General features: G+C 46.1%; 1 protein-coding gene and 1 pseudogene across 1 annotated transcript; both read left to right on the forward strand.

The window, feature by feature from the left end:
* Positions 1-1,300: 1,300 nt before the first annotated feature.
* LOC119444468 (uncharacterized) lies at positions 1,301-3,228 on the forward strand (annotated as a pseudogene).
* Positions 3,229-14,509: 11,281 nt separating this feature from the next.
* LOC119444469 (uncharacterized) lies at positions 14,510-15,577 on the forward strand. Its single transcript, XM_037708867.1, has one exon. It carries the CDS (start codon positions 14,510-14,512, stop codon positions 15,575-15,577), a length of 1,068 nt encoding a protein of 355 aa, XP_037564795.1.
* Positions 15,578-16,044: the final 467 nt, after the last annotated feature.

Raw genomic sequence — 16,044 nt, forward strand, 5'->3', positions numbered from 1 at the left:
CTGACTAGAGACTGTATTGTAAGGTGCCATTATTGTTTATATTCCTGAGACTTTTTTCTTCAGTGCAGTGGAGTGATTGAACTTCTACATTGTATGTACCACTTTTTTTTCCTCACCGTGTTGCTGTGCAAACGTTGCTTATATGAGAAGGCTATTTTAAACCCTGTATGTTGTAGGTTAGACGTATTCAAGAGTTGAGGAGTAGCCGGCGCCTTACTTGTGCGTCAACATCTCCTCATATCATATCAATAAAAAAATAAGGAAAGTGGAAATCATATAGTGTAGCAATTCTATTGTAAATTTCGCCTACGTTCGCGTAATATTTAAAACTCGGCCAGTTTTCTTGTACCGAACGATATAATGACGACCGGCCTGTCGTAAGCGGATGATGATTTGAATGGGATAAAATCGAGCCCAGCTGATAACTACAAATATCGGCCTATAGTTTCTTTCCCTTGTTATATAGATCTGTGTTATCCGCGCTTGTCAGGGCCACAAGATAAAGCAGTTACTGCCGGAAAATAATACTAATTCTTTATTCGCATTCATGTGGGTTGTCCAAGCACACGGGCGAAAAAAGGCTGTACTGCCCATCACCCAGGGGCTTGCGGTCCTAATCTGGGCCCCGACTGGGTGATACCTAAGAAGGAAGGAAGAGCAATCGAGAGGGAAATACAGGGAAGCGACGAGAAACAATTTTCAAGAGCTCGTCACATGGCTCGTCATAAACAGGTTGTGCTCACGGCACTGACACCAGGCACGTCGCCATCCAGCATCGCCATCGCTATCATTCATAAGGAAAATATTTTAGCTCTGTGTTCTTTTTTTTTTCTTGTCGTCAACATTTTTGTCCGACCTGGCATTGCCTGTCGATCTCCCATTTCACCGAGATGTGTGCACTGACTGGCATGATCGTCATCATCATCAAGTGCCCTCTCGCATTATCCCATTCCCAGTCCGTGAAGTACGTTTCTTGTTTGCTGGTTCGCGTTCGCTTTTGTACGTCTAGTAGTTTGTCTTGGTCATAGTCCAGTCATGAATTCTAAGTGGACTATGTATCGAGCCATCAGAAAGGACTACGACAAGATATTGCAGGAGCTCGGCGTCCCGCAGCTCACTAAAAGGGCTTCGTCATTGCTGCCATGCTCTGAAAACAACGAGAGGCTCGCAAGCGAACCTTTTGCTTGCCCCGTTTCTACGTCAATGCACGCTCTATCACGCGGTGTCAGCAAACGACCGAGAACCGAGGTTCAGCCTGACGACGCTTGCGACAGCATCGGACCAGCTGCTTTGCGGGAGTATGTTGGCGGCGGGCAACTTGAAGGCGGTGCAGGTCAAGGTAAATTTCACGGCCGCAGCTCAAGTGATGAATGCGCTCAAAGTGGACGCGCTGATGTACCGGAGCTTGTTCTTGGCGGAGAACACTCGCATGCAGAGTCAGCAGCGGGTGGCTCACGCGATCAATACTCTGGAAGCAGACAAGACTGTGACATTCGCGTGGGCTCTGCAGATCTTGTGTCATCAGGCAGTACAGTGTCAGATATTGAGGTACCCCAGGACATACGACCTGATGACTCTGCCTGCCAAGAAGCTTCGTCGAATGTGCCTGCGGAACACGGACTGTCTGCAGCTGAAGAATTTGCCATTAAAGCTGCCAAGCACAACTTGACACATGCCAGTACCAATGATATCCTGGATTTTTGCCGTCGACGAGGCATTCGCGAACTGCCTAAAGGCGCACGGACTGTCATGAAAACCGAGCGAAAGGCACAACTAGAGCAAGAGGGTTCATTTGTGCATTTTAGTCTGGAAGAATGCATTCGGCGAACAGTGGAGTCAGGGTAGTTACCGCAAGAAATCAAACTTCAAGGAAGCATTGATTGTGTACCCCTCTACAGGAGTAGCCAGACAGCGTTTTGGCGTATACTGTGCCGAATTGCAAACCTGACTGGATCTGCATCATTTGTGGTCAGCGTTTACTGTGGACTGGGAAAACCACCGAGCCTCCAAAATTATCTTGAACCATTTTTAGAAGAAGTACACAATCTCACTTCCAATGGGTTGATTTTAAAAGGTGTCCACGTTCGTTTGAACCTGACTGCAATGGTGTGTGACGCCCCTGCGAGGAGCTTCATTAAGGCCATAACTGGGCACTCTGGCTACCATGCGTGTGAACGGTGCACCCAGAAAGGCTTATATGTTGAGAACAGGGTGACGTTTCCTGACCTGCATGCGCCGCTTCGTACGGACGCAGCATTTCGCTCGCAACAAGATAAAAGCCATCACACTGGCGTGTCACCATTTGCTTCTCTAGATGTTGACATGGTGAAATGTTTTCCAACAGAATACATGCGCATCTTGTCTGCCTCGGTGTGATGCGGCGACTGCTGAGAAACTGGGTGTGCCCAGGTAGTGGGACGAGACTTGGCAGGCTCGACCATTATCAGCTCAATGAACGCCTGCGGGAATCTTCCAAAGCCTTCCCTGCCCACTTTCAAAGAAAGCCAAGGGGAACTGAGGAAATTGACCGGTGGAAGGCAACAGAATTTACAACGTTTCTTCTCTACGTGGGGCCAATAGTCCTGAAGCGTGTCCTGCTAAACAACAGTACAGGCATTTTCTGCTTTTTCACGTGGCTCTTGGAATCCTGGTATCGCCTAACTATTATAGGGTTTACAACCAGTTTGCTCGGGACCTGCTTAGGTACTTTGTACAAGAGCTTGGCCAGTTGTATGGGAAAAGGCAGCTCGTGTACAATGTGCACACCTGATTCACCTTGCGGATCAGTGCCTTGACCATGGTGCATTGGATGATTTCAGTGCCTTTCAATAAGAAAGCTACCTTGGAAAGATGAAACGAAAGCTGCGTTCCTCCAGCAAGCCTCTTGCTCAGCTGAGCAGGAGGATGTCAGAAGTCAGACATCCTTCGCACATTGCAGGCAACCAGCAACAGCACCAAGTAAAGGCGGGAGACTGCTTTTTGCTAAAGAATTACTCTGTTGTCATCTTGGAGGTCATGGGCGACAGCTTCAAAGGGTGTGTCCTGCCAAACAAAAGGGACTTTTTTAAAGTTCCGCTGCCATCGTCTTGCCTTCATATCTGGCGATGTGATGCAGTTGGGCGTGACTTTAGGACCTGGCCTCTTTCTGATCTTCAAGGCAAACATCAATGCCTGAAGTTGAGCTACAAACAAGGACATGTAATTTTGCCTCTCCTGCACCTACAGTAATATCTTCAGTTGCAGACAGCAGGTTGTCGTGTTTGTGTTTGAGCAGGTTGTCGTTGCTATATTGTGTTTCACAAAAGGGAAGGAGGTGGAGCACTAGAAGATACAGAATACCTGTGCCACACTGGCACAGAAAATGACATTAACCTAATTCTGGGATTTTACGTGCCAAAACCACGATTTCGTTATGAGGCATGCCATAGCGGGGGTCTCCGGATTAATTTTGACCACCATGGGATCTTTAACGTGCCCCCAATGCACGGTACACAAGCATTCTTGCACTTTGACCCCACGAAAATGGGGTCGCGGCGGCTGGGATTTGAAATTAACATTAACTTGCTAATGCCATCAATTTTAATGCCATTTGTGTGTTGCCACAGAGACAAAACTAACGCCATGCATTCGCCAGAACTCATTCGACCGAGAAATGCATACTCTTGGTGCCATAGCTTGCGCAGTTCAGAACAATAGACTGCCTTTACATCCAATAAAACAGCCTTTATCAAGTAAAAAAATTATTTATGCATAACATTTAACTACAATGCTCCTGTCAGGAGTTGTACTCGCCAAACTTCCTCGGGTAGGTGTTGGAACTGCTTTGATGTGGCAGGGGTCATTTTGCTTTTGGGTGTAGGAATTAAAGTGCAGTGGCTGAAGTTTATATGGTCAGTTGCAACTTTGTAAAAGACGGCAACAAACTCAAGCTAGTGGCAACATAGTATGCTTGTTTTTACATGCCACACTTCATAAAGGGGAATGAAACATGTAAATTCAGTTATTTTTTTTGTCCTTTAACATTGCTAACTTCAGAAGAGGCTGTCATCGACATCAATGCCAAATGTAATTAAATTTGGATGTGTGGCAGCACCACGAAAATGTCGGGTTACTTAACACATTAACGAATGATGTCATTTGTACCCGTGTGGCACAGGTATAAGTAGGCAGTACTGAGAGTTGCGTGGCTGTGGAGCTGACACATTTTATGTGCCGTAACAAGAGCAAGTTCACTGTGCATTCATGCTAGTACCATCTTTTCTAGAGTGTCTAATGTATTACCCTGCTAAAAAGTGTGGGTCTATTTACAGTCCTTAAGATCTCAATTCAAGATGTTGGTCTGTTGCTTTAGTTTGCAGAAGAAAACAACTGTCAGGTCACAAAAGCATGTTTTGACAAGCAAGCGAAAGTATCCTAACATCACTGAAACCGGAAGGAGTGTGTAGAAACAAGTATATTGGTAAATTATCGTGCTCTGATGCTTGCCACTATTTTGATAGGGATTCGAAGGTTTGCACCTTTATCTAAGCGAGAAAATGTCCTGTCACTACTATTAAAGAGACGATACAGGAGCTGTTGACCTGTTCACCACTTTCTTTGGACAATCTACCCTTAGGATAGATGAGTGTTTTAATGAGCGCTAAAAAGATGTAGAACTGTCCACCATGATCTCGTCAGGATAGACAAGCGTTGAAAAGGAGACTAAAGAGCAACACTAAACCAGCTTGGGCTTTCTCAAATCTCTTTTCATGCATTTGGGAAAAAATGTTGATTATCACTCCAGAAAATGAAGGCCAGACTGTTTCATTCTGCTTCGGGCTCGGCACGCTCAGGAGCAGCAACGGCAGCAGCCAGGGAACGCCTTGTCCAGCACGACCTCGGTGGCCAGCTCGTACGCCGCTCGCAATCCACGTGCGGCGGTCGCACGTGAGGACCGCGTCTAGCACAGCAACATCTGTGCCAGACGAACGCTGCTGGGCACAGCTCAGGTGCAGCCGCTCAGGGACCGGCGGCACTCGGGTCAGCCAGCGCCTCGAGCACTGGCAGCAGGAGCCCTGTTTCTTCGGACGCCCTCGTCCACGCCCGGCTCCGCGATCCTCCGCACCTTGCCACGGACGTCTCGCCAGGCAGGTCCTCTCGCCTCGTTCACCCCAGGAGCTCGGCACTGCTGCCCGCCTGGCTCGAACACTGCGAGCTCGTCTCGTGCACCCCAGGAGCCCGGAACTGCTGCCCGCCTGGCTCGAACACTGCGAGCTCGCCTCGTGCCGCCGTGCACCCGTTCACTTCTTCTTCCCAGAGCTTGGGTGGCCGCTCCGATTCATTATTTTTTTCTTTTCAAGTTTTGTGATGAATATTTAGCGCCAGTGTCATATTGTGCATTTCTTTGTATTTTCTCACACTTGAGGTGCTTTGGCACGGGAAGTATTGAAACTTGCTGGGTTGAGACTCTGAGTCTTGAGAATGCAATGTAGATTCTTTTAACGAGAAACCTTAATACACAAAAAACGCGCTGTCAAATTTCAGGGTGGCTGTGACACCTGTTTTTCATTTCGGCATTAGTTCTTGGTTTCTTTACGCAGCAAAAGTGGCTCATTTGCTATTGTAGATGAGCAATTATGCAGTATTTGTTACAATTTTTTGGTTGAAGACAGATAAGCTAATCAATGCACGAGGTGGAGATTCAGGGCTTTTGAACTTAATGTGACGTGGCAACTTTATGAGCAAAGTATTTGTCCAATAAGCTTTATGGAGCACAGTCCTTTTACCTTTTCTTTCCTTTGCCCTGGTGTTTTCTCACTCTGATCATCAAAGTGAATGCCCAACTTTCCGTTTTTCTTAGTGTCATTGTACTTGTTACGTGTAGTGTGAAATATTCACTCGGAGCCATGAAGACACAGTGACATGTAGACGGTGTTGCCACGTAACTTCATCCACAAGATAGAAATAGATAAACAGTAGACTATCGTGGTTTTTCATCAGCTGGTAATGACGGCTTAGCAAACTGAGTCAAACCAGCGTGCCTAGGTAACTCATCTGCCAAGGTATTGTGCCATTTGTTCCTTGAACTGAACAAATATTATAATGCAAGTTTCTTGAAATTAAAGCTTTGCAGATGAAAGCTAATTCATAGAGGGATTGAATCTAGAGCTGCCACTTTTTTATGGCAGTTGCTTTACCAACAAAGGTAAGCAAAAGGGCAGCAATCAGAGGTGTGAGCGCAAGTAGCAGACACCTAAAAAGTTCAGGAACTCCTTTAATGAAGTGCAACAGACTCCTCGGCTGGTGGGAGATCCGACCTGAGCGTGACCAGCTGTCAGTTTGGCCGAAGTGTCGGTGTTCAGTCGAGACCTCTGGGTTCTTTCTAGAAGTGATGGCCAATGACACACTACAGCTTGAGGTCCCAGCATTCACTTCATTCTGTCCTCTCTGGTATTACAAAAGCGCACACACATTCACTGGGCACAGGAAAGCTCCATGCTCGCACTGAGAGCCATCAAGTCTAGTCAGCAAATCGACGCATCTGCCCTTTCGAATAAAAATTAAAGCAGAAATGTAGCCATCCAAACACTTCTCTAAACATTCACAGAAACCAAAAATTTAGCGATAATAGTAGGGCTATTGAGTCATCGTGGCTTAAGAAGCAGGGTTCTCTTATGTACAGTCGAGTGCAAAATTTTAGAGACCACGGGAACGGCGACTAAACTGCATCGCTGCGCCTTCTGACAGCTGCGCGCCTAAGTTCGAGAGCGCGTACTGCACAAGCGCGTCCTTTTTCTTTGTGCCAGCCTGCTCGTTTGATCGCTTCAACAGGCGCACCGTAACGCGGGAGAGAGTGCAAGGTGCCACTTCTGCAGTCACCGTGGAATCGTAGAGCGCAAAAGGCATCGCTGCTTCCTGACCTTATCACATAACTCGATTTCAGAAATAGTGACGCAAAGCATGTGTTCCACACCGCCGAACGTCTAGAAGCGAGGCGCAGAAGGTGGCATGCTCCCAGCGCTGCCAGTGCAAATGAAGTGTTTTCGACACGATATGACAATATCATCCCTCGGGCGATTGCACGATGACTGCAGAAGTGGTACCTTGCGCTATCGCTCGCGTTCTGGTGCGTGCTCAGTTGAATCGACCAAACGAGCAGGCTGGCAGGTAAAAAAGGACGTGCGTGTGCTGTATGCTCTCGAACTTGGGCGCGTAGTCGTAAGAAGGCACAGCGATGCAGTTTAGTCGCTGCTCCCGTGGTCTCTAAAATTTTGCACTCGACTGTAACATCATTCCGATGGCCTGCTCAAGCCATACGCTTGGCCATTAAGCTTGATCTTTCAATATTCTACATCAAATATGTACTGCTGAAGTGAGACTCCACCTGAGTAGTCGGCCGTTTTTAGGTGACATGTTCTGCAGCCACTTTGAGTGGACAGTGGTCCATCTGAAACGTGAACTTGGAGCCATAAAGGTAGCATGACGGTTTTTGTGTTGCCCAAACTAGGCACGCACAGTCCTTCTCGGGGGTGCTATAAGCTTCCTCTAAAATAATTAGTTTGCGGCTAATGTACATGATAGGGTGTTCCGATGAGCTGAGTTCTCTCAGAGGAATACCCACCGGGAAATTAGTCGTGTGGCAAATCATTGTGAGCAGCTACTTGTGCTCCAAGGAAATCATAGGCAGCAGTCTCACTGTATGAATAACAAAGCGCCGAAATGGCTCGGATAATATAGGAACCAGCCTCACTGGTGCCTTCCACTTGTCATTACGTTTCCCTACCCGCTGGCATACGTCTCGCTGCAAATGTTTCTGTGTCGTGTAAACATCCTGGCCAGTAAAGCCCCTGCAGCAGCCTGGCTTTAGTTTTCTTTATCCCCAAGTGCCCTGACCATGAATTATTGAATTATCATGGGCCATATGGAGCATGTCTGCCCAGTATTTAGCCGGTACCACTAACTGTTCAAAAGATATCTCGCACTTGTCCTGATGGGTGTGAAACAAAACAAAATTCCTTATGTTTTAAAAAAATTCACATTCTCTTGCGCCACACCCTCCAGCTGACACGCATCCAACCGCCCAATACTTTCATCTGCCATCTGTTCTTCGTGCATATTGTGAGCACTGACATTGTATGGCTTCTTAAACGCAAGCGAACTTGATGACAATACTCTCTCATCTGTCGCTTCTTTGGCGGCGCTCGGATGGGGCGCTTCTCTGCCTTCTCGACTCTACCACGTTTCCCTGAAAGACCGTTTTTATTGTTAGTGAATGCATTTGTTTCCTTATCTTTCCTGTGCACCAACATAGCTGCCATTTCGCGTGCCTTTGATCGTGTTAGAGCCAAGACTATGCTCTTGCAAAAGCTTAAACCCTTGTCTTTTAGAAGTTGGTCTGACTTGTTCAAAAACAAATAAGGGTAATGAACGGGAAGGTTCTTTGACACCGTGGCTTTGGTCTCGAGCCTACCAAAGGGACCTTCAACGATTACTTTGATCACTGGCAAGCAGAAACTGAGCATCAATCACCTGTCTAATCCATACGCATTCACCAGTGTAATCTGTGTGTACCAGGGACAGATGAATTTGGTCAAGGGTCGCTGTGAAAATCTCTGAATACTTTGCACTGTTTATTATTTATTGTCTAGTCATACATGTACCTCCCCAGAAGTTTATAGTTTTCCTCTGTACGTGTTGCTCATATACGAGAATACTTTTCTGCGATGTTTAAAAAGAGCTGCCATATGTCCTGGCCGCTTGAACTGGTTGCATATTACAGGTCACGTCCCCTCGAAGCCTTTTTTTCCCGACTGTTCAGCGCGCTTGCCATTTGCTCATTATCCTGTTCCTGTCCATTGATGGGCGTGCTGTCTCCCCTACTCCTCAGTTCTCGCGCACCCTTTCTGGCGGTGTCGCTTTTGTGTCCACCCCAGGAGCCTTTCAAAAGGGAAGGAGGTGCCATACTGGCCCCTTCATTTTAGCCATTCATGCTGATTAAGCCTGCACGAGGTGTACTCCTCTAACTTTGCATCTGCTTGAATGGTCGCTATGGTTCTATCTTCGATCCAAAATTTCATGGGATCAGACAGACCTTTATAGAATTGTTCTAGCCCTTTTACTCCACAATGTTGTTGTGGCTACCGAATGCTTCGACACTCTTCAACCATTCAACTAAACATGGTTTTAGCTTATAGGCATACTCTCAGTAGTACTTGCCTGCCCTTACCAATGCCCCACGAAATCGCTGCCAAAAGTCTTCAGTGGACAAGCGGAATCTAACATGGCCGGCTTGAATTTTCTCTTGTCGTTAGCATCTTCTACATTCAACCGTGCAGCAATGTCGGACGCCCAGGATGGCAGCAGAGTCAATACAATCTGAGGCCAGGTAGTACTAGAATAGCCCATTTTCTGGCACGTCATCTTAAAGATGACAAAGAAATGTTCTATGTCATTAAATGCTTTATCTTGAAAAAGAACTATTTGATCGCACTGTGTGGTGTTTGCACGCTTTCCGAGTTACATGCCAATCAATTTGCGGATCTCTAGGTCTATGCACTTCCTTTCTAGCTCACGTTCTTCCTCTCGTTGCCTCATTTCTAGGTGTTGCTCTTACTCTATCTTTCCTTGCGCTTCCTCTATCTTTCTTTGCTCTTTCTCTTCATTTTCTTGGTGCTTCCTACTGTCAATCAGTTCCCCAAACTCTTGTAGATCTTCATCGGCGCCGATGGCTTGAATGGCCTCAAAAATGTGAGGCTTCCTGTTTACTTGGCTAACGTCCACCCCCCAATTCTTTATATATGATTACGAGGTCTGGCATCTGTAACTTTTTCAGATTCATGCTGAAAGCCGCTTTCTGCTGAGACATGCAACGCAACAACCAGAATTTATCTAGGCACTTGTAAACACTCTTGGTTTTTAGCAATTTCTAAGCTGAAGACATGATGTATCTCAAGCGCAAAGCCAGACGTACTCGCCCTATACCATGATGTCATGATGTGCTGCATTGATCCCACCGCTCACCATCCAGTTGTTGAGACTCGGGGTAGTGTTCAGGGCCAGGAATCTTCCAGGCATGGGGGGGGGGGGATATAGTACGTCCGAGAGTAGGAGCGAAAGAAGAGGTAATTGAAGCAAATAGTAGGGTTCTAGTCGGAGCTCTCTCAGTCACACTCGAGAGGTCCTTTTACAGCAGTTTTCTTCTCCTAGTTTCCTACACAAGGGAATGGGATGACCTTGTTCTGGCCAATCAGAGAGGTTGCACTGTTCACGGCACTTTGTCCATGGTCGCACCACTTTGCTGGACTCCGTCTCTGATGTCCAACCTTTGCACCCGCCTATGTTGCAATGGTGAGCGAATCGGGAAACAGGGCATCATGCTGTTCCCATGAAAGTTATCGACATTGTCTCCTTGCCACAATTGGTGGCTCTCCGTGACGGTCAACTTGTAGCAGTTTGCAGAGCCTCGCCTTGATGGTAATCGCCGTCTACAGAATGCAGCGGTTGCCGTCACCTCAAAGGGAGCTTCTTTGCCTGTCAAGTCTGCGCCAAGCCCCGTCATCACCTAGGAAGGCGCTGAAGAAGGGGTCGCTTCGTTGTAAGCACCCAAAGAATGTCCATGGCAATTCTCATACGCAACACAACGTAGATATAGAAGATCACTATTCTTCTAATGCACAAGAAGAGTTGATAAAGCATGTATAGAGACTCGAAATATTGAGCTTGACTTCATTGCTCAATGTAGCCTTTCATTAGTCCCTCTTCAACTGTAATTTAATCACTCAGCCTTTTCACAGATAACGAAGAGGAATTGAATTTTTATTCAGTTGCAACATGACATTAATAATTTTCAAATGTTGATTGTCACCGCATCCGTCTTTTGTACACTTTTATTTCCTTGTTACTACTATCTTTTTGAGAGACTTTTGCTATGTATATGCACTCATATCTGTTGCTTCTGCAACGACTGTTGCTGAAGTCAGCTATATTGTAAATAATAAATGTGCTCAGTGTCTCAGTGGAAATATTTTTGGAGTCTTGTCCTTGCAGTCCATGGTAAGCATTGTAAATGAAAAAGTATTGTTACAGAAAGCCAGAATCTGCACTGGTTCAAATGCGGTTCCTGTCCTGACTGCCACTTTTTGCGATTCTTACCTCTCGTGGCAAACACTTCCCACCTGCTCCAAAACGATGAACCATTTTTTACAGGCCCTTAAGCTAATGTGACCTCTGAAGTATACTTGCTTCAACGTACCCACTTGTCTTTAAATATTGCTTTCCTGCACATACGAACATGACTTGCAAACAGATTTCAATCATGGTACCGCAATGCCATACTTAACAATTTGGGTGTTGGGAGGTCCTCTGTACAGTCTTGACTATGGGACCTCCCTCTGTATGTTTGTATAATCTCCATTTGTAACCTTACTATTATGCACAATAAAGAACTCTCGAAACCATGACTGCACTATTTGAAAATGTCTTAATTCGTATTTTAATGAATGTTATTCGAAATACATGGTCGTACCATAATGTTTCGAGAATGAACTCTGATTTGAAAAAAAAAACAAAAAGAAAAACAGACAGCTTATATATGTGCATTCAAACACTCACTTTTGAAATATTCCCGTTGCGCAGCAATAATGCTCTCCCAGCATTCCTTCCGCTTTGCGAATATGTCCTATAGCAGTCTTCTTTCCGAAAGGTGTCTATCACCCTAGGTCCAGCGATCTGAGCTTGATTAACCCTTTCGTGCCAAAATAGTGACTTTTGAGCTGGGTTTTTAATTTTGGGAAAGAGAAAAATATACCCAGCTTATTGAAATGCAGCAGCTTATTTTCTCTGCCACAAAAGTTCATTGGAATTTGTGTTTCAGTTTTGGCAGAAAACGGAAGTCAACCGTAGGGTTAAATACTATTTCACAAGCATTTGGTTGTACCACAGATATTGTGCAATTAGCCTTTGTTATGTGGTTCATAATACGTCGGACAGACTGGAAGAAGTTTGAATATGAGACTGAGGGAGCACGAAAGACGAACCAGCCCTCTTTCTCAAGTTATAGCGCATTGAAAAAGCATGGGCTCCATTTTTCAAAGAGCATTTTTTTCTCAGGCATGCGGACCGGATCACGCGAGATTGTAGAGGCTTTCAATGTTAAAGGACGCTCAACTTTTGCATCATTCACCCCTCACTTTTGCTTAACAAAAAAGAAATTCTATAACTGAACGTTTAATTTTATATTAATTTCACTGTTTACATAGTGTGCTTTGGTGCATATATTAATCTTTTTGTGTAATAAAACCTCAGTGCAGAGCACTTGTCTCTGTCATTTCTCGTAGTCATGTGCACTGTTTTAGTGTGAAGCACTGGCAGTAAATCACTTGTGTGTTCTTTAAGCACGTGTATTTAATTATCAGTTTTTATCTCTAGAATCTTGTCAGCTGCATAAGGGTGTGTTAGGCAGTTCACAACAGGCTGTGACAGTCTTAAGTAAGCCACAAGGCCACTGCACGGCGTCTTTTGCTGCTCATGATAGTCTTCAGCAGTGTGTAGATTATTGGAGATATTGAGCTTGATGTCACACATAGTAAATTATGCACATGTGGCACAAAAGTAACTGACCAAAAAACTTGCAGGACGGTTACCAGCGTACAACACAAATGTTCAAGCGTTACCTCTGATGCGAGCTGGGCGTTTTCGCTACTGATTTCGAGCTCACTGAATTGCTTGGGGGTCTGAAGGCCCTGCTTGCCCTTTGACAATTCAGTGTAAGGAATGTTTTATAGAGTACTGGTTTAAACTACTATGCTCTTGTGTGATGCTTGAGTGCTCGTCAGCTTTCTAGGCATACACTAGCGCAGCTGAAGGTGGCATGATGGCTCCAATTGCATCCTTCAAATTCTGAGGTTGGCGAGTCTGCAATGGGATGACCACGGTATGATGAGATTTAATTACAAGGGTGGAATAAAGACGAAAGAACGACCACAGTGACATTACCACATTGACAGTGAATGCGTGACAACTGTATAATGATGGCACAATGAATATTCTGAAATGATGACGATGGTGAAACAACTGTGGCATGAGAGCAATGCGACGATGAGTCTATGACAACGACTATATTTGAATGAATATCAGCGCAACACAGAAAGGGGCACAACACGAGTGCTTGTGTCATGTCCCTTTCTGTGTTGCGCTGATATTCAAACATGGATGCACTACGTACCAACTCACCCAAACAACCAGCTTCCTGGACAACTGTATGACATGTATACGATGACGATGGTGTGACAAGAGGGTGATTGGTGCATTTGCTTGCTGACCCTAAAGCTCAGCTGCTCAAACTGCAAGGTTGTGGTGTATAAAACTGTGTATACTTCTGCTTCTCTGGCTTGAATTGCAGGGTCCTCGCGTCTATGTCACTTTACATCTGCTTCTGCAGTTTGAACCGATCAGTTGTCTCACTTACGTTGCCTTGCTGTTGCCTCCAATGGACACAAGTCAAGTCTGTTTGACAGGCTCGGCATTTCTGCTCTCGATCTCAAGTTTGCCAGAGCACTTTGTGGTCCGTCCCATTGCGCATCAAAAATACATAATAAAAAAATCTGGAGTTTTACGTGCCAACACCACGATATAATTAGGAGGCATGCCATAGTGGGGGACTCCGGAATAATTTCGACCACCTGTAGCTCTTTAACGTGCACCTAAATCTAAGGACACATTCCATGTCAACATTAGGAACTTTGAGCATTTATATAGCTCTGACCTTTCAGCATAACAATGAACTTGTGTCCCTCTCAAGGCAATCTGCATTAGTGCAGTTCAATTAAACAGGCAGGCCTGCATGCTTGCTGTAACCCAAATTGTTTTCTTAGTCTCATAGGATTATTGCAGTTGGGTGAAAAAATTTAAGCCACTGATTCATCATACCACATCAGTACGAAATAAGGTCGATTGTTAAATATATAGTCTCCATAATGCTGGACTTCCAGAGAAAAACTTTTTTGCTGTTTCCGTGTAGCAACACTTCAATAAAGAAGGGGGTTTAAGCTTACAAAAACAAGTGCAATTACCTTTGTTATTTTTTCATTATTAATGAAAAAAACATGCTATGATCGTGCGGGTCTATTGCTAGAACATAATTAACATGGTGCACAGGAAAGGAGTAGGCAAGATGAATAACAATGCATGTTCTTTTCTTTGATGCGCATGAGTAAAAATATTGACATAGCTTCACTGAATTTTTTGTACAGAAATGTTTATGGTGTGAAATCTGTTTCAGATTTAAGGAAATATGAAAATGACAGACAAAGTAGGCTTTGTAATTGTTGTGTTATCAAGCGAGCTTACTGATGTATAGCATGAGCAGGACTGCTTGTACGTGTCGCATTCTCGCTTATCAAGGCCGTTCATGTGATCATTTCCGTTGACTTAAAAACCTGTAACACCGAGCAATAAAGGTTCTTTGATTCAGCCTCTACCTGCCAGCTAGGCGGCGTCATTTCAGTGGCGAAGAGGGTGGCATAGCGGTACGATGACAGCGAGGCCACCCGAGTTCGACGACACGACCAGTAGCTGGAGCCCTTACCGTGTTCGTTTGGAGGCCTTTTTCGAAGGCCACGCCATCACAGATGAAGGAAAACGACGTGCGCTTCTGGTGTCGGCACTGAGTGACAACGTTGATCGCGTGCTTCAGGGGCAATGCCAGTCGGAATCGGTGAACAGCCTGAGCTTTGAGGCCGTCGTACAACACCTGGACAACTACTTCGATCCGCAAGCAAATGAGATTGCCGCCAGCTACGCTATCTTTATGCGAAGCCAAGCGGAAGGCGAAAAGGTACGGGACTACGTCACCGATCTGAGACGCCTTGCTAAGGATTGCAATTTCTACAAGTTCCTGGACCGCATGTTGCGGGATCGGATTGTGTGCGGGATCCGGGATGAAGAAGCACGACGACATTTGCTGTCGCAAAAGAAGTTAAACCTGGCGGAGGCACAGGCATTTGCGATAGCAGCGGAAACAGCCGAAACAAATGTCCGGGCAATGCAAAAAAGCAGCTTCAACGACAACGGTGCTGCCAATTTCGTACAGAGGCTCAGGAGGAATCCGCGGAAATCTGGACACGGGCCTGGCTCCAGGACCGAGTCTACACAATGCGGGAGATGCGGCTCGAACCACGCTTCGGAAGTGTGCAGACACAAGAAAGCGACGTGTCACAAGTGCGGCAGAAAGGGACACCTGGCAAGGATGTGCTCCAGCGGTCGCGGTAACTCCTCGGGGACGTACGCGGTGAAAGGACCAGACGGAAGTCAAGAAGAACAAATGATGTACGCTTTGGTAGCTCACAGCTGTGGTAGCAACGACTCCGTACGACCGTTCGAAAAAGATTTTGTCTGGGAAGGCCGGAGGTTACACATGCTGGTTGATACAGGGTCGGCTATCAGCGTCATTCCGAAGAGAGTTTTCAAGAGCCATCGGCAGTGGTGGCCGGCGCTGGAGAATACTTCACTGCGCCTATCGTGCTTCCTGGGGCCGCTGCCTCTCCAAGGCCGAATGACCGTGAAAGTCAAATGCGGCAACGCGCAAGCTCGCTGGTTGTAGTAGATTGCGACGGGCCTCTATAGTGCGGCCGGAACACCATCCAAGCCTTCCAAAATGCCGGCATGGCGCTACTGGAAGAATGCGTGCCGCAGAACGTAAATGTGATTCATTGCGACGCAGCGATAGCGAAGCTTCTAGCAGAATTCTCTGAAATTCTTGAAGAGCGGTTGGGCTGTCGCAAGGGGCCCCCTGTGACGCTGCACAGAAAAGAAGCCGTTATACCACGCTTTCTCAAGGCTACACCAGTGCCCTACGCACTTCGCGAAAAGGTGTCTGAAGAAATCGATCGCCAAGTGCAGGAAGGAGTGCTTTCGCCAGTGAGGGTTTCCGAGTGGGCTACGCCCGTCGTGCCAGTAGTGAAACGAAACGGTGATATCTGACTGTGCGGCGACTTTAAACTAACCGTGAATCCGGCAACACATTTAGAACAATACCCGTTGCCCAAGATTGAGGACATATTCGCATCT

Source organism: Dermacentor silvarum, chromosome 3 (assembly GCF_013339745.2).
Source record: "Dermacentor silvarum isolate Dsil-2018 chromosome 3, BIME_Dsil_1.4, whole genome shotgun sequence".
NCBI classification, from domain to species: domain Eukaryota; kingdom Metazoa; phylum Arthropoda; class Arachnida; order Ixodida; family Ixodidae; genus Dermacentor; species Dermacentor silvarum.

Bases quoted from the DNA above. Each gene is read 5' to 3' on its own strand.
- LOC119444469 (XM_037708867.1), top strand. From the start codon at position 14,510: ATGACAGCGAGGCCACCCGAGTTCGACGACACGACCAGTAGCTGGAGC.